Raw genomic sequence first — 22422 nt, forward strand, 5'->3', positions numbered from 1 at the left:
GTAGAATAACAAAGACAATTACACCCATGAAGAAGCATGCTTTAGAGGCCATTTAATAAACTCTGAGGTTATATACAAATAAGACAATACAGATTTGTGACAAAGACATCTGTCTCTCATTAATGTTGTAATCACCTATTGTCGTTGCCCACGGCAGCTTTCCCTGAATCAATGAGATAGGCCACAGCTCAGGCCAATTCATAATCAATTTCAACTGCACTGACATGACCGCCCGGGAGGAAAGATAATCGACAGTCCATTGAAGCAAAACACACTAGTGCATTCATAAAATAAACCGGCAGGGTTTGACAGCAAGGTTACTGGTTCAATTTGCCATACCAGTTGGGAATATTTGGGCTTCCCCTAGAAAGCAACCACTGATGTGCTTTTGAGCAAAGCAATTAACTTTGAGTTACTTCACTGGTCTGGAGCAGCTTGAAGAGTGTGATTATATTGGAGAGCTGCCAGGCATGAATGCAACTATGATTGTGAGGCAAAGCATTGCTAAAGGTCACCCGTTCTGCTCAACATATTCTGTTTAAGGATTCCAAAACAAATACCACATTAGGTCTGTTGTCCTTCTGGATTGCTGCAGCCAAAGACTGGATCATTCTACGAAAAACACACTAAAATTGGACAATTTTATCTCAAGAGGCCTTTTGCCACGCTGCCATTGTAAATACAAATGTGTTCTTTGCCTGATTATATTACATACCGTATATTTTAAAAAATACAATAAAGTCCATCTGTGATCAGTTTCAGAGGTACAATAAAGCTGTGGAACATAGGGATGACCTCCAGAGAACCCTGGTGGTGGTGTCTAAACTGGTGAAATGTACAAAACCAGCTGATCCTAGCTAGACGACATTTGGTTTAATACATTCATCAGCATGCACTCACCTGGTTTGTAAAGCCGCCATTTCTTTTTACTGCACCCAGCAGGTGGATCCTCTTTTCCAGCATCACTAATAACAGTGAAAACATTTAAATGTGTAGATTCTGTATTTAATTAACAGTTTGGGGGAGAAAGGAGGAAATATTACATACAGTATGTATGGGAACCGTTAGCAATGCACTGTATATATTATAGAAGTTAGAATTTCTGAAGTAATGCAAACACTCAGTAAGAGTGTAAAAGTGTGATAATCCCTACAAAAATCCTGAAAAAATGGATAGAATGATACACAACTGACAGTTCAGCAGAAATTTCTTCAGTAAATCAGCAGTTTTGTTTTTTGTTACCATAGATAAACCTCAGATAAATATATTTTTTGTTACTTAGAAAGTAATAATTATTTGACAGTCAGAAAATGCACCCACGTCACCCACATTTTCAATCCAACGACAGTTAGTCAGCCTTTGCAAAAATGAATACACAATTCAGAACAATTATTGCTTTCCGTGAAGTTATGTAGTCACAGACACAAATGAATTGTCCGACTTGCAGGCAGCACTGCTACGATCCTAATTGCCAATCTGCTAGGAGATTTCCTTCTGCTTGCTGTGCACAAGGGTCCCATGCAACCACCTATTGCCAGATTGGAATGAATGACCCCAGGCTCTGTCCAGTCTAAGGTGCATTGTGTTCTCGGCTATATTCAAGTTGGGGTGATGGCTCCCTCTGCTGGTCCCATCATGTAATAGAAAAAGTCTCATTTCAGCTGATTCTACACAGGCCAAGGCTGTGTAACACACGCACACGTGAAAAAGCAACAAAATGGTTATTCAGTTCTTCCCCATGCGGATATTGGGGTTAAGGAGAGGATCTAAATTGGGGTCCGAGTCAGACGAGGCACGTCCCAGTTTAGCCATGATAATGATGAGCGTAAAGAATCCAATAACTCCGACCAGAAGGAGCATGAAGATCCGTTGTTTCAGTGTCAGAGAGGACCTCTTTCCTGTTCGGTTTCTGAAAAATGAAGACGAGACATGATGAGATGAAGCTCGAGTAGCCAATAAGTTGATACAAGAAGCAATTATGCAATTAAGTAGTAAGTACAAAAGTCAATGAAAATATGAAATTAAAAATATAAATAAATTAAATAAATTAAAGGCTGCAGCATACTCCAGTCCAAATTATGTTGAACAGGCCTGAATTCTGAACACTAGACCTTGCCATCTCAATAGTCTGCCAAGCAACACTGTGGCTCACTCTAGTTGAGCCACAGCAGCGATGGCTCGGCTAGAGCGGTTTTACCACGGATCGTTTGTTTACATCGACCTCCATCGTGATTTGACATAATTTGTCCGGAGATTTCACCATTTCTGGCGACAGGCACAGTAGAAAAAATTACTATCTCTCTCCATTAATTAATCACCATCTGGTTGTGTTTATAGCCACTCAGAGAGGAACTATTCGCAGCCAACCTTTCTTCACAACTGCCCATATTGCGGAAATTAAACAATATAAATCAAATTTTATTAATTACATAAGGCCATCTCTGGTCTGGCCCCATCCTATATCTCAGACCTATTTCAGCCATACAGTATGACTATGTACCATCCCAAATTCCTGACTAAAAAAGGGAAATTTTGCTTTTTCATTCAGAGCGCCAACTCTCTGGAATGCCCTCCTTGTGGAGATCAGGCCCGCAGAGTCTGTGCCACAGTTAAAATCCATCCTGAAAACTCACTTTTATAAAGCTACCTTTATTCCCCAAATGTTTTAACCTATTATGTCCTACTGCATTTGCCGTGTTATGTTTTTTTGCTCGATTTCTTGTTGTGTGGTGTGTTTTGATTCTCTGTGTGTGAAGCACTTTGTAGCTTTATTTTGAAAGGTGCTATATAAATAAAATATTATTATTATGTTGTCTGACCGATCAGATGTTCGGCTAGTTAGAACATCTTGGAGGTGCAAGAACTGCCAAAAAAACGTCATCAACAAGGTACTGCCTAAATATAACTGCATTACAGTAATGTTTTTTATTGTATGTGTTTTGTAAATGACTAACTTGTATTCATCATTTTGTTACAAGGTATAGAGCGTCGCAGTCCCGCCCCCTTTCATGACGACACCAGGCCCAGAAAATAATTCCCAATGCATTTTTCCCATAGACATTTCAAAACGTATTTATTTAAAGACCTTATAAGCGTTGTACAAAGTCAACTCGAGTTGTGAAAAATCAAGACAACAAACACAATATTTTGGACCAAACAAATAATTACAAAGAAGAAAAAACAACCAAAAAAGTGTTGTAACCTTCCTTTCATTTGTTCGGCCTGAAGAAAAAAAATTGTTGTCATGATTTGTCTTTGTTGGCTTTGTCTTTGTTGGCTTTGTTCGAGGCTTAAAAGTTCTTTAAATAAATACTTTTTGAAATGTCTATGAGGAAAATGAACGGAGAATCATTTCCTGGGCCCTGGTAGGGGGCGGGACTGCGACGCTCTATTGGAATGGAGAATTAATATGACTAAAGATAATCACTCACTTCAGGATTTGAGCAAACCAGCTCAGAGTAGGCCTTCGTCGGTACTTGTCATCATCAAAGTCGATCTGTGTGACAGCGCTGTGACCGACGTCCCGAGTGTCATACACCTTTCTTGGAGATGATGCTGGGAAAACATTGTTATAATTATTAAAATAATTAATAGCATATTTGATCAATATCCTATTGATAAGATACATTTACCATGATCATCTTATTTGACCACATTTTGCTGTTGTGTTTGATAAGGAAAACTAAAAATAGGAAGAAATATCTTCATTTGGTCTTTACACTTTAAACTGGGTAATGACTTCAAATATCTTAACGTTGAATTAAAAAACAGAAGTCAGAACACAGTAAATGAAACTAGAGTTAAAAAGCAATTAGGAAAACAATAGTGAGAACTTTCCAATCCCGTACCTGAATGCATTGTGATTGTGTCACAGGGTGGTGGGGCAGGATTGAAGTTTATCACAGAGTGTTCCTGCATAATGGGAGCCTCAACATTGAGATGGAGACCTCCATGGTCTTCCTGTGCTGGGGGTGGAATGGACGCCGGGGCTGCCATGGCATTGGAGCTGTATGTGTCCATGGTGTAGACCTCACTTGTTTCTTGCGCAGCTGCGTTGGAATCAAAGTAAGCGTTTTCCCTCGCAGCTGCGTTGGAATCAAAGTAGGCGTTTTCTCGTTCTGCTGCATTGGAATCAAAGTAGGCATTTTCTCTTGGTGCGGCATTGGAATCAAGGTAGGAGTTTTCTCTTGGTGCTGCATTGGAACCAAGGTAGGAGTTTTCTCTTGGTGCTGCATTGGAATCAAAGTGGCATGAGAGTAAGTGTGATAATATTGAACACAGTATTTATTAATTATGCATTATAATTGACATGAACCCTAGCGTCCCTATTCTTGGTATATCATGCCAAAAGTGAACGTTCAGCAAAAATAACAGATCTAAAAGTGAGCTTGTAGATCACATCACTATTTGTTTCACAGCAACGTGTGGGTTTAAGTGGTTGTATGCAGTGGTGTCATGCTCGTAGAACGCAGTACCACACCGTGGTACAAAAATTATTGTGACGTGCACACGCAGGTACAGAACAGAACAATGCACGTGCGTGCACGCTAGAAGACGCAGCTAACCTCGGGTCACAAGACTTTCCAAGACGCACCAACCACCATGTACCCAGTGCAGAGTACCCCCGCTCCCCCCCCCCCCCCCCCTTCCCCCCCCCTAGGCGATCAGCTGTTCTGTGCTGATGCCACGATTGCACACATGTAGGCAGGCATGTGCGCGCGCCACATTCCGTGGCACCGAAAAAAGATCACCATTACACCACTGGTTGTAACTTGTAAGTAATTACTATTAAAGGGACACTTCACCCTTCTTGCCAAAAAATATATATCAATGACGTTTATAAGATTTAGAACACTTTCCTGGCGTTATTTTTTGTGTAATCTCTGGGTTTAGATATTTTAGATTAACGGGTGGCTCTGACGTCAGAGACACTCTTCCGTATTGCTACCGGACTACAGTTGTCTCCTCACAATGCAGCTAGACCAGCCCCAAAACACAGCCGTCACGGACACTGCGATTTGTTCCACCTACAACCTTCGTTGACCGCACCCCCACATGCGCATTTGTTATTGTGTTTGTGTCATGTCGCCGTCGTCAGCAGAGCAGCACCAGAGAGACGCGCTATGTTGCCACGAATCCCTCCCCCCCCAACTCTAGATTTATTATAATGATATGAAGTGACTTGCCATAATAAACCATCCATTAACTCCCCATTCATCCCATTTGCATCTGCTTGTATTAAACAACATTAAACTCACCAACATTGCAGCTGTAGGGAAAGCTTGAATATCCACTTTCAAACTGCAAAGCTTTTGTTTCATAAAAATCCACCGAATCTTTTTCCCACTCAGCTCTGCACTTAGTTTTTCTTCTTTTTTAGTTCTATCTCACTACTAGAACTTTCTGACTCTGAGGTATTTAAGATTTTTGGCTGTCAACAGCATCCATTTGTTTTTTCAATGTTGTGGACCGGAGCGTGGTGAAATAGTTGCTAAGATACGATACTGCATAGTGATTGGCTCTGCTGCATGCCTATGAAGAGTACTGACCAATGAGCTGAGCCTGGCGCCCTTCCAGACACCAGGTTTCAGTGTCTTGCTTTCCTGTTCCTATGGCTCAGTCGGCTGCCCCTTCTTATTACTGCATGGGAGCGAGCCCAAAATACGGGATTAAGTGCGTCCCGTATCGGTTCATTACGGGACAGGTCTTTTAGTTGCCAAATACGGTACGATCGCGTATTTTACGGGACGGTTGGGAACACTTGACAAATAACATTGGTTGCATCTTACAATGGAAAAGGACACAGTAATACAGTACTGTATGCATGCATTTAGGCTGGCTACACCCTGGCTGGCAACAGCGATGCCAGCCTGCCGTTGAAACCTTCCGCCGTCCCAGCGACAGTTCTACAGAACCTGCCGAGGCGGACAGGACTAGCCTGCAATCATGGCATTTAAACATGCTCTTCTGTTTATAATCTTAACACTGTGACACGTTTAAAAAGTGTTACAAGTAAGTGTTTAGAACCTAAACGCTTGGGTTTAGTGTGAAACGAAAATAATCGGATCGGGCCCCCATGACGATTATAAAAACATTTCGTCTGTTTCCAGACATCTGTCTATATGTGCGTCCAAAGCTGCGTTGTAATTGTGAAGTTACTGGTACACATTGTTTCGGCAGCCCTGGGGGGGGGGGGGGGGGGGGATTCGTGGCAACACTACACAGCGCGTCTCCTCTGAGTTGTTTTTTTCTGTATACTCTGGTGCTGCTCTGGACGGCAACATGACACAAACACAATAACAAATGCGCATGTGGGGGTGGAGTCAACGAAGGTTGTAGGTGGGTGGAACAGTGTCCGTGGGGCTGGTCTATAGCTGCAGTGTGAGGAGACAATGTAGTCCGGTAGCAATACGGAAGAGTGTCTCTGACGTCAGAGCCACCCGTTAATCTAAAATATCTAAACCCAGAGATTACACAGAAAATAATGCCAGGGAAGTGTTCTAAATCTTATAAACGTCATTGATATATATTTTTTGGCAAAAAGGGTGAAGTGTCCCTTTAAGGATAAAATATTGTAATTTCAATACATTTTGCTCTCTTTTGGTTGTACATACAGCAATTACTCACCGTCAAATGTGGACCAATCCGAAAAGTCAGCGGCATCACTTGGGGTGCTCTCTTCAAGAACCTCTATTGGCTCTTCAATCTGTCAGCAGTCATCAAGAAGCATTTACACATTTAGGGTAAGAGTACACGCATAAATAAACGTTCAAGGAATGCTTCTGTAGGTGCCATTCAAAATCATACCTCTAGAATAAGATTACTTTCATACTGTACAACATATGTAGCTAAAAGTGCTGTGCACTTAAGTGCACTTATGTACTAAGGGAATTGACCAAAAAGTTGAATTGATTAGTGTGTGTGTGTTTGTGTGTGGGGGGGGGGGGGGGGGGTCTGTGATTTACTGTACAGTGTACACACTAACGTTGAGTTGAGCCGACAATAAAAGTTTAATTCAATATACAAGCCCTTACCAGAGGCAGTCCCAAGCCTGCTCTGGCCCAGTTGACTGAGGACAGCTGTTCCTTCAACATGTCAGCCACTGGGCTCGCCAGGTTGGAGGGAGGGAACAACGGGCCCTGGCAACTGGGACACTGATATCCCGCCGGAGCAGTGTGCAGTGGCAAACGGGCTGCCAGGTCATTAAGACAGGACCAGTGGAATACATCTGGAGAAGATATAAAAAATAAACAGTGTGGGGGGGGAGGCATACTATACTAAACAAATAGTAAATGCAACACTGTCTGGAAAGGTCTTTCATGTGAATAAACAGTTGGGGTTTTGTGTGTGTGCACATTGTCTTTTAAAACCCAAGAGTGTGTACTGTACACTGTAAACTAAAACTAAAGCTCTTGCTATGAGTGTAAATCCCCCCCAAAAAAATCCAGTTCTGGTAGACGATGTCTCCGACGCCTGCATTATTGATGATGGTTTGAAGGTTATTCTATAGTTGCACTTTATTGTAGCAACATTGAAACAATTGAAAAAATGTATAAAGGCTCACAGGCAGGGGTAAGGAGTAAGGGATGTGTCATGTCAAAATAACAATGCATGGCTAGTGTTTGAAGATTGGTGTAGCAGGCATAAACAAGGATTCACTAGAACTAGTGTAGATTGGTGTAGCAGGCATAAACAAGGATTCACTAGAACTGAAGATTGGTGTAGCAGGCATAAACAAGGATTCACTAGAACTGAAGATTGGTGTAGCAGGCATAAACAAGGATTCACTAGAACTTTGAAGATTGGTGTAGCAGGCATAAACAAGGATTCACTAGAACTTTGAAGATTGGTGTAGCAGGCATAAACAAGGATTCACTAGAACTGAAGATTGGTGTAGCAGGCATAAACAAGGATTCACTAGAACTTTAGATTGGTGTAGCAGGCATAAACAAGGATTCACTAGAACTTTCACACCGGAATGTTGGCAAACTTACCATAGCAGACCAATCTGACCGTTTCATCAGCAGAGAGTAGATTATTGCACAGACTGCAGTTAGGGTTGTAATCACTGTCCTGAAGCCATTGCAAATATGACTGCACAATACACTATAAGGATGAAACGGGGGGAGGGTAAATATATATCAAATATCTTATTAAAATCTGCATCTGAATCAACTTTGTTGTAGCTTGTTTTTGTCGTTTTCAAGAAAAGGAGGATAGGGACAGGGAGTATTATATTACATTTGGTAGATGCACTACTAACCTTGTTATGGTTTGAGACGAGACAGTGCTCACACACGTTCACGCGATGTTCAAAACAGAACAAATTGGTGACCTTCCTCTTGGGGCACTTACAGAGACCCATAGCCAGGTGTACTGTATGGAAAAGAAACACAATCAATTTAAAGGTTTATAAAAGCAGAATTCAAGAGCATCTCAAACAATGTCAGTGTGCTTGGTCAGAGCTTTTTCAGCACCTTGCAGTTTCAGCAAAGTACCATTCAATTCAAAAGCCACAATGTTCTTTGTAGACACATGGACGAAAGTATTTTGTACCCATCCTTAGCCATCCACCTAAAAAAATAAACTTTATTGGTTGCTTAAGTTGAAACTGACACAAGTTTATGGTATCCGTATTTCACTGAATAGAACACATACTTTCATTTTACAACCCAACATTGAAAATAATATAATATATAAGTAAATAAATGGCATTGACTAAAATGTAATATTGGTGCTCTTAATATTTCGTAGTACAGACTTTGGAGGCAATAACTGCAAAGTGCAAACCAGACACTCTCTGTTTGTTACTAGATTTCTACAAATTGTCCACTAGTTTGGCCGACACTTCAGGTTTGATGAGTTCTGTCTCCCAACTGCAAGTTGTAGCTCTTTCCTAAGATGTTCAATGGGATTCATATATCAGGACTCAAACAGACCACTTCAGAACAGTCCAATGTGTTATTCTCATCAATTCTTGGTGAGTCCATGACATGTTTTGAGTTGTTATCAAACTCGACAAATAATTTCAAACACTGGGCTGCCTATAAGTTTTGCTCAGATTCAAGGCACCCAGGCTGGCATCAAAGCAACCCCAAAACATCAGAGCACGTTTCACGGGAAGCAGTGTTTGTTTCTTTGAAAGCTTCATTTAGTATAGAAATAGAATTACCAAAAAGTTCTAATTGTGATTCATTTGTCCAAAGTATAGTCTCCCAGAAGGACAATGGACTGTCAGCATGCATTTCGTCCAATGATTTCCAATCAGGGTTTTTTGTCTCTCTCTTTTAGAAGAACCAATCTTCCTGGGTCTTCTAAGGACATGATTGTCATTCAGATGGCAACTGCCACCACTTGAAAGTACTGCTGTACCGTGAGCTTGGCGATCAGCTTGGATCTGTTTTTAAGTTTCCCTGTTTCTTTCTCCACCATTTGAAAAATCTTTCCGTGCAATCTTTGGCCTTTTTTTATAGTCCCATGGCCCTTCAATTTCTTAATAATATAGTCAACAGTATAGTCACAGGAACATCAAGCTCTTTTGAGATAGTATTGTAACTTTTACATTGACCATGCTTGGCTATTACGTTTTTTCCTAATCTCCTAATGTTCAGTGTGGTACAGACAGTTCTGAGTTATACTGAAACACCTGTGACAGTGATACTAATTAAAACAACAGTCTGCTTAAAATACCACTAGAGATATAACTTCTAGCTACAATGGAATGACTTTATAGATTAAGCAATCATTTTTCAGAACGTTTTAGTTTTCTTCCGCTGCAAACCAGACAGATTTTGGATATTATTATAAGAATATATATATTTTAATATGAATGAACGGTTTTCAGGGGAAATGGTGGATGCATTATTGCAAATGCAATGGTATCAATATTTCATTGTGACGGACGTCACAATTGTCAAGCATTATACAGGACTTCAGTCAGAAAGCATGCACATTATCTAGTAGGCCTTGAAAACTGTATATTAAAGGCAATCTTCATGAATGACAGAATATCCTGAAATAATTATTTGAATTGAAAGGAATAAGCTTCAAATAGCTCAGTTAAGAGAAACAGAGGGGTATTTGATCACAATAGGCAACCAGAAGTGGCTCAGGAGGTATAGAAGAGCAACCTGGGAACCAGACATTCTTTCCAGGACTCATACTGTAGTTCCTGTTTGCAGAAGGTGGCAGACCCATTTCAAGTTAGCCTGGTAAACCACACTGGTTGCGGGAAAAAAGAATTGACTGCTGAATGAAAATTAAATTGAATTCTGCGACCGGGAGGACGGTTTACCAGGCTACAAGTAAGTGCGAACGGCATGTGAATGGTATGTGTGGGGCATGTTGTGAATGTGAAGTGCTTTGAGTAGTTGCTTGCCAGATCAGAAAAATTTTACCAGGCTTTGTCTGAACTGTTGTCATTTCACAAAGCCAAAGTATTGCAAGACGTCATACATGTTGTTGGCAAATCCCAATTGATCTACTACAAATACAATGCAAGATAACCTTTGATCATGTTTGTCTTTCTAAGCTAGTCTTTGATCATGTATTAGTCTTTCTAAGCTTAACAGAGCCACAGAGATCAGATGATTGCATCATCATTTAATTTCCATTTTGTCTGGCATTTCCCCAGGAATGTGTGATCCACTTTAGCCTCAATATTTTCTCATATAATTCTGGGGCGACCTCAAGTGATGTAGTTTGCTAAGCTCAGCAGCTCATCTGACAAATTGGATGCTGCAGTAACCATGATAATAAACATGCATCAAGTGGCTGGGATTAACTCATAAAAGTGTGATTAATAATGTGCACATACACTGTTGTGCACTTCTGAGTAACAAGCGGAACTAAAAAAGAAAAAAAAGCACATTTTATGTCAACTCATTTCTCTTCATATGCTTTAGTTTCTACAGCTATGCTGCTGCTGCTGCCTCAATAAATACAGTAACTTAATAAGTAAATAATTTTGAATCGTTCAGATGTATGCAGCAGCTGTGCATACATACAGCTGTGCATTAATGCAACTTAATTACTTGAACTCTAGCATCATAATAGGTGAACAATAGTGTTTTGTGAACAATCTGCAATTTCTATGCTATATGATGTAAAGGTTTAAGTAGTTAACTGGTAATTTAATTGCAAAATGTGATGTTAATTTACTGTTAAAAAATCTGCATGGATTGGATACTGTGGGTTGAAAATAGTCTCCAGCTTCATCAGGGTTTTTTTGTGCAAATGGCCATATGACTGGTCTTGTGCAATGACTTTCAGTATTTTAGCACAATTTTTGACTAAGAAACTCCAAACCATACACATTTCTTCTTATTATGAGATACACACATGATTGTTTTCTGATACATGCAGTGCTTGTTTAGTTTGTTTATGTCTTCATACCGGTACATCCATTCATATCCAATCAGCGGATTTGGATACGCAATAGTATTTTCTGTGTATGTCAACACCACATAATAGCCTAGTAGTGCAGTGACTAATGTGGTGAAATCACCAAGGCAATACCGATTCCCAGACTACTGGTATTCAAATCATAAAACCTTGATCATAAATAAATCATTTTATATTTTGTTTCACCAAAGACGGGGTGCCTTGCAATCTTTTTCTTTGCAAGTCTGCATTTTACACCTTTTGGAAATTAAGCAGTACTACTTTGAAAAAAGCTTTATTGTGTCGTATCATAATAAGAAGGTGTATTCATTCATTTAATAGATTAATCAAACAATATGTGCATAATAAGAAAATGACCCGTCTGCTTATAGGTGTGTCATGTCATGTGTAATAGATGTGATATTGTTAAGTTACTGGTGGTGTTTTACTGTTTTATTCTGCTTGCTTACATGGAACTCACTGTCACATGCCTGACCTGTTGGTGTGTATTCGATTATATACAGTATACTTGTGTACAGTTGTGCACTATTATTATATGCATTGTTTGTCTGTTTGATACATATTATAATATATAATGTTTCTCCTCTCACCACATCATGTTGGACAGAATTCATTTCATACATAACCACTTAAACCCTAAAAATAGCCTATCTATCTACTAAAGCTCACAATGCAGTATGAGCTTGTAGATAAGCTATTTTGCTTAATTTGGGGTATTTTGACAGGCCCAAAAGATATAGTGTTTAAAGTTAAAAGTGGTTATGTCATCAGAATGAATTAATACTACTTCCATTAGGTCCATATCGATAACATCAGCTTGAAGTAATACTCGTATCTATAATAGCATAAATCGCACCAATATAATATATTTTTGCTATTAATGTTATAGACATGACATATCTTCTTGACAAGGTTGACATTTGTCTGAGCTAACGTTAGCTTAGCAACTACAGCTAGCTGTTCCGAGACAACTAATTCATTATTGTGTTGTATATAACGTTACCTGTCAGGCCAAGTTTATACAATTGTCCTCCGTTTCAGGTGAGTTGACGAAGGGGCATTTATGCTTCGTTGTCTTTATGAAATGTGTCTTTTAAAACTGCCAACGAGATGGATGTTGCACAGTAAACTTCACTGTATGTTTATATATGCCACGTCTCTTCCGCTATGCGTCTTCTTCGCCGTTTCTTCTTTTTGATCATAAAGGCACCTACCGCCACCTAATGTACCGGAATGCAACTTGTTTGCACTTTAGAGACGAGAGACTGTTGACTTTGACAGTGAATTTCGATATAGTTTTAGTCATGGTCTTTTGACAAAAAAATTATTTTAGTTTTAGTCATATTTTAGTCATCTGAAATGTTTTATTGTTAGTCTAGTTGTAGTCGACTAAATATCAAAAGATTTTAGTTGACTAACTACAGTTGTGATTTTGGAGTTTTGTGGACTAAAATGTATTTTGGTGGTACTAAAATGTATTTTGGTGGTGCCTTGATGGCGTCGTATAGACAGATATTTTTTGTCTATACAAATTTGTATGCTGAAAATAGCAAATCTACAAGCTCACAATGTGTTGCGATTTTATTTAATTTAATTTAATTTAATTTAATTTAATTTAATTTAATTTAATTTAATTTAATTTAATTTAATTTAATTTAATTTAATTTAATTTAATTTAATTTCATTTCATTTAATTTCATTTAATTTAATTTCATTTCATTTCATTTCATTTCATTTCATTTCATTTTATTTTATTTTATTTTATTTTATTTTATTTTATTTTATTTTATTTTATTTTATTTTATTTTATTTTATTTTATTTTATTTTATTTTATTTTATTTTATTCTGCAAGGCCTATCTTGGCCTCTCAAAAATAACATTAGAATTGAATACCGTTTCTCTCTGTGGGAGGCTCTCAGGACTCCTCCCCATTGATAAGAACTAAGAAGTATTCTCTGTGCTTACAGTAACATATTTTTAATTCTTAACATTGACCTTGTTCTATGAAGCACTTTACAAGCACTTAACCTGCACTTTCACATTGTGTATAATATTAGTTCTCAGTAGGCCCACATTCCTCAAACGTATACAGTACACACCCAAGAGGAACAAGTTCACTGTCTGTCCGTCCGTCCGTCCGTCCGTCCGTCCGTCCGTCCGTCCGTCCGTCCGTCCGTCCGTCCGTCCGTCCGTCCAGCCAGCCAGCCAGCTGCCAGTCAATCAGTCAGTCAGTCAGTCAGTCAGCCAGCCAGCCAGCCAGCCAGCCAGCCTACCAGCCATGCAGCCAGCCAGCCAGCCAGTCAGCCAGCCAGCCAACGAGCCTGCCAGCCATGCAGCCAGCCAGCCAGCCAGCCAGCCAGTCAGCCAGCCAGCTTGCCATGTTTATGTCTTGCTGGAAGTTGCTGCTGGCTCAGGTACAGGACCGCAGTGGCAAGGCATTTCCAGGACAGATGGGCGATATATCCTGAGTGTTCATTTAACTCTCAGAGTTAAATTAACACTGAGAATATGACTGTGTAGTCAGTCCAGCATGTCCTGAGTATTGTCCATTTCTATTCTCATTTAATAACTAACACAATCGATGTTGGCCTTGACAAGAGAGGAAGCTCCATCAAGTATTATCCAATGTCTCCGTTTGTACTACGCAGACCATCCTTGTGTGAAATTGTGATTGCGCTAGTGTCAACAGATGGTAGAAATGTAATTACTCAGTTATATTAAAAACGTTATATTATGATCAAATATATGGGGTGTGCATGTATAGGAATCAGTGGCTTTGAGTATTTAGTTCTCATTAGTCCGTGACTTTTTGTAGGACGACTGTGATCACAAATCTAGAATCTAGAAATCTCTGTTCACTCTCATTGGTATTTACACAGAGGACAATGTAACATAATTTGCATCATTGCATCCACAACACAACCTGGACAATCAGTGGTGTCTATGAAACCTGTAGGCCACACAATCAGCCAACATAACAGCGCTCCACAGCAATGGATGCTCCATTACAAGGCATTTGCCCCATTTGGGTAGCCTTTTAGGAACTGACAAACATTTTTTGTTGTGTGTGCATGTGTGTGATTGTGCATGCATAATAATGACCGTCTATTCATGATATGCATATCTGCGGATGTGTGTGCATGCATGATGTGTTTGTGAGAGAGTGAAAGAAGAGTGTATTTTTCCTTCACAGCTCACTGCACAGCTGAATTGCCTGTAGAAAGGCGCAATGAGAGACAAATGAGAAAAGCAAAGCGAGAGAAGGAATAGCAATGCCCAGAGAAGTGGGAGGGGGGTAAATTGTGGTGTAACATTAACAAGGTCTGAAGCATTGAATCAAATGATGCCATTTTTTATTATGCAGTGTTCACCAATGACAAAGAAGACATAAATAAAAATGGAGTTGGTAATGTGGATTGTGGAAAGTATCCAGTGGTCCTGCACAAATATTGCATAGGCTACTCTTCTGTCTTAATTCTTGTTTATTGCAAAGCAGAAAAAAAATATGCAATATCTTTTTAAACATTGTCTCTCTACCAACTAGTCAGGAAACTATTCTTTGTAACCTTTGTAAAGAAAGAAAGAAAAAGAAGAAAGAAAAGGACATTTTAAGCCTGGTTGGTGTGCAGTAAATAGCAGGTATTCAACGATAGCTACATCTGTGGCAGCTGGCTGTCAGCCATAAGGTAAACCTGAAGACAAATCGTACAGGAGCTGGGAGAGATCAGTCCTTGAGCTGAGGACAGTGCAACTGAAGCAGAAACCAGAATGGTTGTTAGGTAGAGGCCTGATGGGAGTCGGGCAGAGGGGACATTGATTGATTGATTCTGGCAGTATTGAGCAGCCAACAGCTTCTGTCTGTGAGAGAAAGTGTTGAGATTTAGGTACTGGCTTGTCTAATGAATGTGTTTGTGAAGTTAAAGAGGGCCAGTGCTAAATCAGAGAGGAGTGCCGAAAATCAAGATGGACCCCAGAAAACCACAGAAAAGTTGCATGTGTATCTGCATGCATGATGGGCCTGTGTGTGTGTGTGTGTGTGTGTGTGTGTGTGTGTGTGTGTGTGTGTGTGTGTGTGTGTGTGTGTGTGCGTGCGTGCGTGCGTGCGTGCGTGCGTGCGTGCGTGCGTGCGTGCGTGCGTGCGTGCGTGCGGGTTCATCATACAAAGACAATTGTGTGGTCATTTAACTCTGAGTGTACAAATGGGTAGCCTATACTGTATACAGAGCACTGCTGTCTGGTGGTCACAAACATACAAATGCTTACTTGCAGCATTGCTTGTGGAGGTCATTAAAATCACATGAAGCCTGATGGTTACAGTGGAGTGTTTTTATTTTATTGTATTGGTTATCCCTTTATTACATTTACTGTATGCGTCCTCTGTGTATTGTAATACATTTTATGGTGAAAACTACTTTGATGAATATGCTATGTAAATACATTTGACCCAACTGTGAGTGTGTATTGTGTAATGACAGTTTACTTTACAATTGAATTATAGCCATTGACATTTAACTTCATGCTCACCAACAATTGAAACTCATATTAACCTTTTGCAATGTGAAAGTACAATACATTTATCAGCTCGCCATAACGGTCTGGCGCGTGGAATGACCAATCAGATTCCAGGGGTGGAAATATGGAAAGTAGGGGCCATCCTCCCGGGTTTCCACAAGAGCCCAATAAATGCTTAAATTTGACATAAATCACTATTCTGCCAGCAATTAAATGCTCTTCGTCTACATCTGTTTTTAATTGCAAATCTGAAACTCAACCAAAATTCAATTGACGATCATAATCACATCATATGATTTGGAATGTAATTACAACGTGGATTCTGTTGCTTTTCTAAGACAGAGGCTCAGAGGCAAATCTGTTGGGCTTAACTCAGAATGAAATTGGATTGGCTGATTGATTTATGTATGTCAAATGAAGGGCAAATAGATGGACGAAAAAAGAAACCACAGCTAGGGAGCGTGTGTGGGGGGGAGAGAATGGGGTGTCACAGATACATGGATGAGGCATGGCGCTTGATGGTGGATGCAGAGTATTGGATCAGACAGAGACAAATGGAGTGTAAGAGACGGAGAGAAAGAAAATTCAGACATATGCCTGCTGACCTCACCCCTTTTCTCTACTAATCAATACGGGGAAATGCATGGGCGTGCGTTTATAGAGGTCTGTGTGTGTCCGTTTACCCATATGGTTTTGTGTAGGTCTCTCTGTGTGTGTGTGTGTGTGTGTGTGTGTGTGTGTGTGTGTGTGTGTGTGTGTGTGTGTGTGTGTGTGTGTGTGTGTGTGTGTGTGTGTGTGTGTGTGTGTGTGTGTGTGTGTGTGTGTGTGTGTGTGTGTGTGTGTGTTGCCCCCCCAACATAGATCGGAAGCACGGTGACAATCTTTCACCCCCTGCCTGACTCCTCTTGACTCCTCCATCCTTTCCCTATGCTTCAATTTAATAAGGCACTCCATATTCCTGTGAAAGAGCCAGTAGCCTGGAGCAGTCAAGACTGTCCTCTCCACTGTTAGGAGCAGCAGAGGAAATGGGGAAATAAAACGTCACTCCTCCACAAATGACTGTGTGCTTCCCTGAAGGCTTGCATAAGCTTCTGTGTATTTGTTCAGATTGTTTTCCATATGCTTTCTTTCATGTAAAAAATAAACAGAAACAGAGGTCAGTTGTTGCAATGCATGTGATGTGTACAGATCAAATACTTCAGCTTGCTATTACATGGCTTTGTCTCAAACACACACCCGCTCTGCATGCGCGCATGCTTGCATGCACACGCACGCAGACAAAGTTGGATACATGGGAATAGATAATTATTCTTCATCTCATAATATCATGGCTTCAGGGATTTAGCACTCCACTTGGCATTGTGCCAAGAACAGCTATAGCCATGATATAACCACGATATATCACATGGATTACTGCTTAAATAATTGTCTTTAGAATGAAACACATGTTGATAGTGAAATAAATTGTAACAAATCAATTCCAGGGACAGTGTTTTGTGCTGGTTCTTTAATTCTGGGCAGTGGTTTTGCTGCTCATTCCATGTTATACTTCTGTTTAAAGGTGGTGTAATTCTAGTTCTAAATCTGTGCTGCTCCCAGGTTTTCTCCAGTCATAGCTGACAGACAGACTAGATGCTTTACTGACTGTGACCGGTGCACCTCCTGCCTTGATGTGTCCAGCATCTGACATGGGCCATCTGTGGTTTGGCCCCTATCCCAACAGAGCCTGTTTTTTTGGCTCCAAGAGGCCATAATCTCAAACGTACCTGGGTTCAAATCCCTGTCATGCACCCAGCATCACAGCAATGCATTATGTGCAATCAGCTGCTTTATTCTGGGAAGCAAGCGTGGCAATTATCTATCCAGTGTGAACTCATGGCCGACGCTGTGTGCTTTGGTCAAGCGTCATTAAGGGTATATATACAACACATCCACCAGCTTCTTCCCTTTTTTGAAAGATACATTTTGTGTGTTTTTAGATACACCAGGAAAATGGCTGTAGTGAAGATGGGGTGTACAGTACAGTATCTGACACAATTCTTGAGTTGGCCTCGATTCCAGGAAGTCACAATCACGTGGTCAGTGGCGATTCATTAATAGGTTGAGCCTCATGTGTCTGGCCCCCCTTACCAAAAGGCTGCTTCTTGTTCTGTCCATTGCTTGCCTTGCCTACATCTTGCTAGGCTGTAGCATGCATTTTTAACCATGTGGTAATGATTGTGTATTGATTTTGTTTGGCTGCATTTCTTTCCATGGCAATACCCAACATTAAAATGTATTGAGGTAGAGGCTAGTGGTGTCATTGTGATTTTGTCAGCTCTGTAAAGCAGGTTTGTGAATGCATCTATCAGTGTTTGGAAATGACTCAGTATTTGCTCATGAGGCCACTGGAAATCAATACTTATACAAGAAACCAGGGTGCTGTTAAGCTTTCCTTTACAGGCTTTATCTGTGAAGGGACACAGGAAAACAAACAGCAAAAACATTGTTCATGTGTATGTTTCAAAATGTACAAAGAAAATCCCAACATATGCTATCCTTGCCCTGTCTGTCCGTCCACACACACACACACACACACACACACACACACACACACACACACACACACACACACACACACACACACACACACACACACAGACACACACACACCGACACACACACACACACACACACACACACACACACACACACACACACACACACACACACACACACACACACACACACACACACACACATTATGCTATTAGGATGTTTTACACATCTCTAATATTCCTCTCGACTATAAAGAGGAACATTCTTTGTGTTTGTCTTTTTACAAAGAAATGTTTTTCAATACAACACAGAGCTCAAAAAAGATAGTGATGAGGTGATTTGACAGCAGTAATCTCCTAAAAAGGCAGATGGAAAATATGGAGCAGAATACAAAAGAGAACTGATAATGCCGGCCTGCAACCTTGTTCTGATGTTTTTAAAATAAAAGGCCTGTTTGAAAAGTGTGTCGGCTGGAAGCTAAACCGACCCAGCAAGCATCGCAATCTGTCACATCTATGAGCCCTGCATGTGTGGTGCGTGTGATGTTAATGATGATGTAGTGGTCCTAATGTTGAGCACCATTTCCTTTAGAAACCATTTCAAAGAGGTGGAAGACAAAGCGTCATCGGTCCATTTGTGCTCTCCGGTACTGTGCTCCTATTATGTACGTAGGGGGGGACTTTGTATTTTTCATGTTTTTTTGGACCCTGGATGGAATCACATTCTAATCTGGATCATTAAAAATGGACAAGGGAGATGATGGGCAAATTAAACGTCCCAGTCCTCCTGCAAACAGGAGCTGTATGCAAGCTGGTTGAAACCATCTCCAAACCATCAGTATTCAGCAGTGCTGTGTTCACTTTGTCTCTCTGCAATTATTGTAAAATATAAAGGCAGAGGAGCCCAGTGGAGTAATAATGTGTTCCTGATGGAACACGTTTTGACAACATTAATATTGTAACGTCAGAGACATTTTGACTGTTGTGTTGTTGATGTCAGTGTGTAATGACAGTGATATAAGACATTACTTCTTGAGAAGCCAGTGTTGTTTGTTGCACTTTGTCAAAACTGACACAACTTACACATGGCCTGAATTCATCAATTGGTATTAAGTGGTAATGCCACACAGCTAGAGTCTGATCATTTTCAGCCGAGGTTATGGAACAATTTCATCATACATTTTGGCTTATACAGAGATAAAGGTATATTTCTTCTTGTATTACCACTATTTGCATATGTAGCCACCCAGGGGGTAATTCACAAAGCTGGCTAACTCACTAAGCTTAACTTCTGCTGCACTATGTAATACCCGGAGGCCCCTCAAACATTGAACATGCAAGTAAGAAAAATTGCCGTTCCATATTACCGTACATCTATATCTGGCTTCCCAGCATTGTGTGTGTGTGTGTGTGTGTGTGTGTGTGTGTGTGTGTGTGCGTGCGTGCGTGCGTGCGTGCGTGCGTGCGTGCGTGCGTGCGTGCGTGCGTGCGTGCGTGCGTGCGTGCGTGCGTGCGTGCGTGCGTGCGTGCGTGCGTGCGTGCGTGCGTGCGTGCGTGGAGGGGGGTTCTTCTCCAATAAACAGGAGCATTGAAATATTGTGTAAAATCTCTAAAGAATAAATCAAGTTGCTTAACTGCTCTCAAACGGTAGATACACATATAAACAGCATGATTCACTGAGGCTTTGTTTGAGGTTTGTTTTGCATTCTCACCATGTCTCACCATGTTGATCCTGAACAGTTTCATTATCCTATTGTTGCCACAAGACGGATGAAACCCATTTTAGATCATTATTATTATTATTACATTTATTATTATTATATTATATATTTATTTGTTTTTTGTTACTTGAGTCAGTGCTGCAATAACAAAGGTCCATAAACCATCTGACTATATTGTCCGAATGAATTTGACTTCAAAACTAAACTGGTAAAATTGACTAACTAAATGCTATGCCAGTGTGACGGTCTTCCAAGTTTGAAGAGATGCTCGCCCAGCAGTCCGTGGCCAAGAGACTGGGGCGAAAGAATAAGGCCCAAAACCAACCAGACAGACCAGCATCAGTCTTTCCCTGTGTGAAGTGCGGAAGGGATTGCGAATACCGCATTCGTCTACTCAGACACACTGACCAAAAGCAGAAGAACCCCTATCCAGAGCACTACTCCATAGTCTCTCGAGACTGACGGATGCCAATGAGATAAGAACATTTGAAGTAAACTCTTGTAATAACCAGTCTGTTTGTTGATGCATATCAAGATCTCACAAAAGTGGGATGGAAAACTAAGATAATGCTATTTGTGCTGTTCCAGTGCCTTATGCACTTGTTATCCACATAATAAAATCAGTGTTAATTTTTAAGTGTAAAAATGGAACCAAAATGGAAATGAGACACGACACACAACTGAATATTTTACATCCGCTATCTCACCTCTGCTCATACCCAGGCCATTTGTGCTGGGATCGTTAAGATGCATTGCATACTTAACATTTAATTAGACATTTAACTCCCTCCCTACGTCTTCCAACACGTAGGCTACGTATAGAAGGGAAGGGTGGATCGACAGAAATGTATACTTTGTTAGGCGACGGTAATATCACCCAATATTTATTGATGCCTACTGTCTACACAGTATCTCCTTTTGAGTTACATAAACAATCAACTAATTGTAGCTTACATGTTACATTTTGTATTCAATTGAACGTTTTGATTATTGGCTCTTCGTAATTGAAAAAAACCTACTCTGATTAATTTTGTATGCACTTTGTGAAGCACACTGCACCTTGTTCTATTATAAAGTCTATTCTCCTATGTGCCTCACCTGTACTGATGGTGATACTCAGTTATTCCTCCAGACCGAGCTCACACTTGTATGGATTATCTGCTAAACCCAGCCTGCGGGGGGCCTCCAACACAGCTGCAGCCATCTCAATCAGTCCAGTCCAACAGCCAGTAATTCCAGTGTCCATGATCCATGAGGTCGGTGTCTCAACAGTCACACACACACACACACACACACACACACACACAAACACACACACACACACACACACACACACACACACACACACACACACACACACACACACACACACACACACACACACACACACACACACACACACACACACACACACACACACACACACACACACACACACACACAGTATGGCAGTAATGGCACCATGCGTCCCTGAGGGATTATCCATTGAAACGCAGGTAAATGGTCTCGACATTGAAGTGCACTTTCAATTTAAACTTGAATAGCCGTTGACATTATTTTTTACCTTCAAGGGATTCAGTTGACGTTTTGTGACAAGTGATTAAGCAGCAGTTCTTGTGCCTTGCTCAAGGACACATTTTTTGCTGGATTTGGGTTTAGCACTCCACTGAAACCCATTGCTGTGATGTGATGTGCAACCTCTTCTTCTCACAGGGGTTGAGTACTTTGTCCACTACTGCCTGCATGGTACCTCGTCTCTCTGACCGACCGAGCCCTACATCAATGCTGTCATCATCTCAAAGAGAATAATTTGCTTTTGGCACAAATTACGCCTCCCTATTATTACACGCAGCCTAAAACCAGCATAGGGGAGTTTGTGATGGCAGCGCTAATGTCGTTATGAACTCGCACCTGTGCCCGAGGGAAGGTGCAAGTTGTTTTTGAGTGCCTTTTTTAGGAAAAGCGTGTCGAAACTGTAAAGTTGAAATGACGAAGAAAAAAAAAAGATTATAAAATGTTTATTGATCCCCTCGGAAGATGAGTTTATAAAGCAAATTACACACATATCACATATGAATGTCAGCTTTTAAGCAGAATAACGGCACCATCATTTCCTCTAACTTCACCAGGAAAAAATAAAATAATATAAAAGATAAAATGAAATAAATTAAAATTATAATAATAATAATAACAGAAAAAGGTGCACGGATTGGAGCCACCATTTTCTTTCTACAAACAACGAAGAGGT

General features: G+C 40.5%; 1 protein-coding gene across 2 annotated transcripts; it reads right to left on the reverse strand.

The window, feature by feature from the left end:
• Window positions 1–983: 983 nt before the first annotated feature.
• zfpl1 (zinc finger protein-like 1) lies at window positions 984–12580 on the reverse strand. 2 transcript variants are annotated; one of them, XM_079507434.1, is made up of 8 exons: window positions 12407–12580; window positions 8264–8376; window positions 7995–8106; window positions 7035–7228; window positions 6628–6706; window positions 3849–4193; window positions 3432–3555; window positions 984–1909 (listed from the first exon to the last, which is right to left on the reverse strand). In XM_079507434.1, the coding sequence occupies exons 2-8, from the start codon at window positions 8363–8365 to the stop codon at window positions 1726–1728; spliced, it is 1140 nt and encodes a 379-aa protein (XP_079363560.1). In that variant the 5' UTR covers window positions 8366–8376; window positions 12407–12580; the 3' UTR covers window positions 984–1725. The 2 variants fall into 2 exon arrangements, with proteins under 2 accessions (XP_079363560.1, XP_079363559.1); XM_079507433.1 differs by having other exon boundaries at window positions 3849–4229.
• Between the last annotated feature and the right edge of the window lie 9842 nt (window positions 12581–22422).

The sequence above is a fragment of the Electrona antarctica genome, assembly GCF_951216825.1.
Source record: "Electrona antarctica genome assembly, chromosome: 8".
Lineage (NCBI taxonomy): Eukaryota > Metazoa > Chordata > Actinopteri > Myctophiformes > Myctophidae > Electrona > Electrona antarctica.

What these genes read in the sequence shown, in the direction of transcription:
- zfpl1 (XM_079507433.1), bottom strand. Translation starts at nt 8,365, where the DNA reads ATGGGTCTCTGTAAGTGCCCCAAGAGGAAGGTCACCAATTTGTTCTGT. An exon ending in TCGTCTCAAACCATAACAAG is followed by an intron (nt 8,107 to 8,263) that starts GTTAGTAGTGCA and finishes TCATCCTTATAG; the next exon opens with TGTATTGTGCAGTCATATTT. An exon ending in CACAATCACAATGCATTCAG is followed by an intron (nt 3,556 to 3,848) that starts GTACGGGATTGG and finishes ATGTTTTCCCAG; the next exon opens with CATCATCTCCAAGAAAGGTG.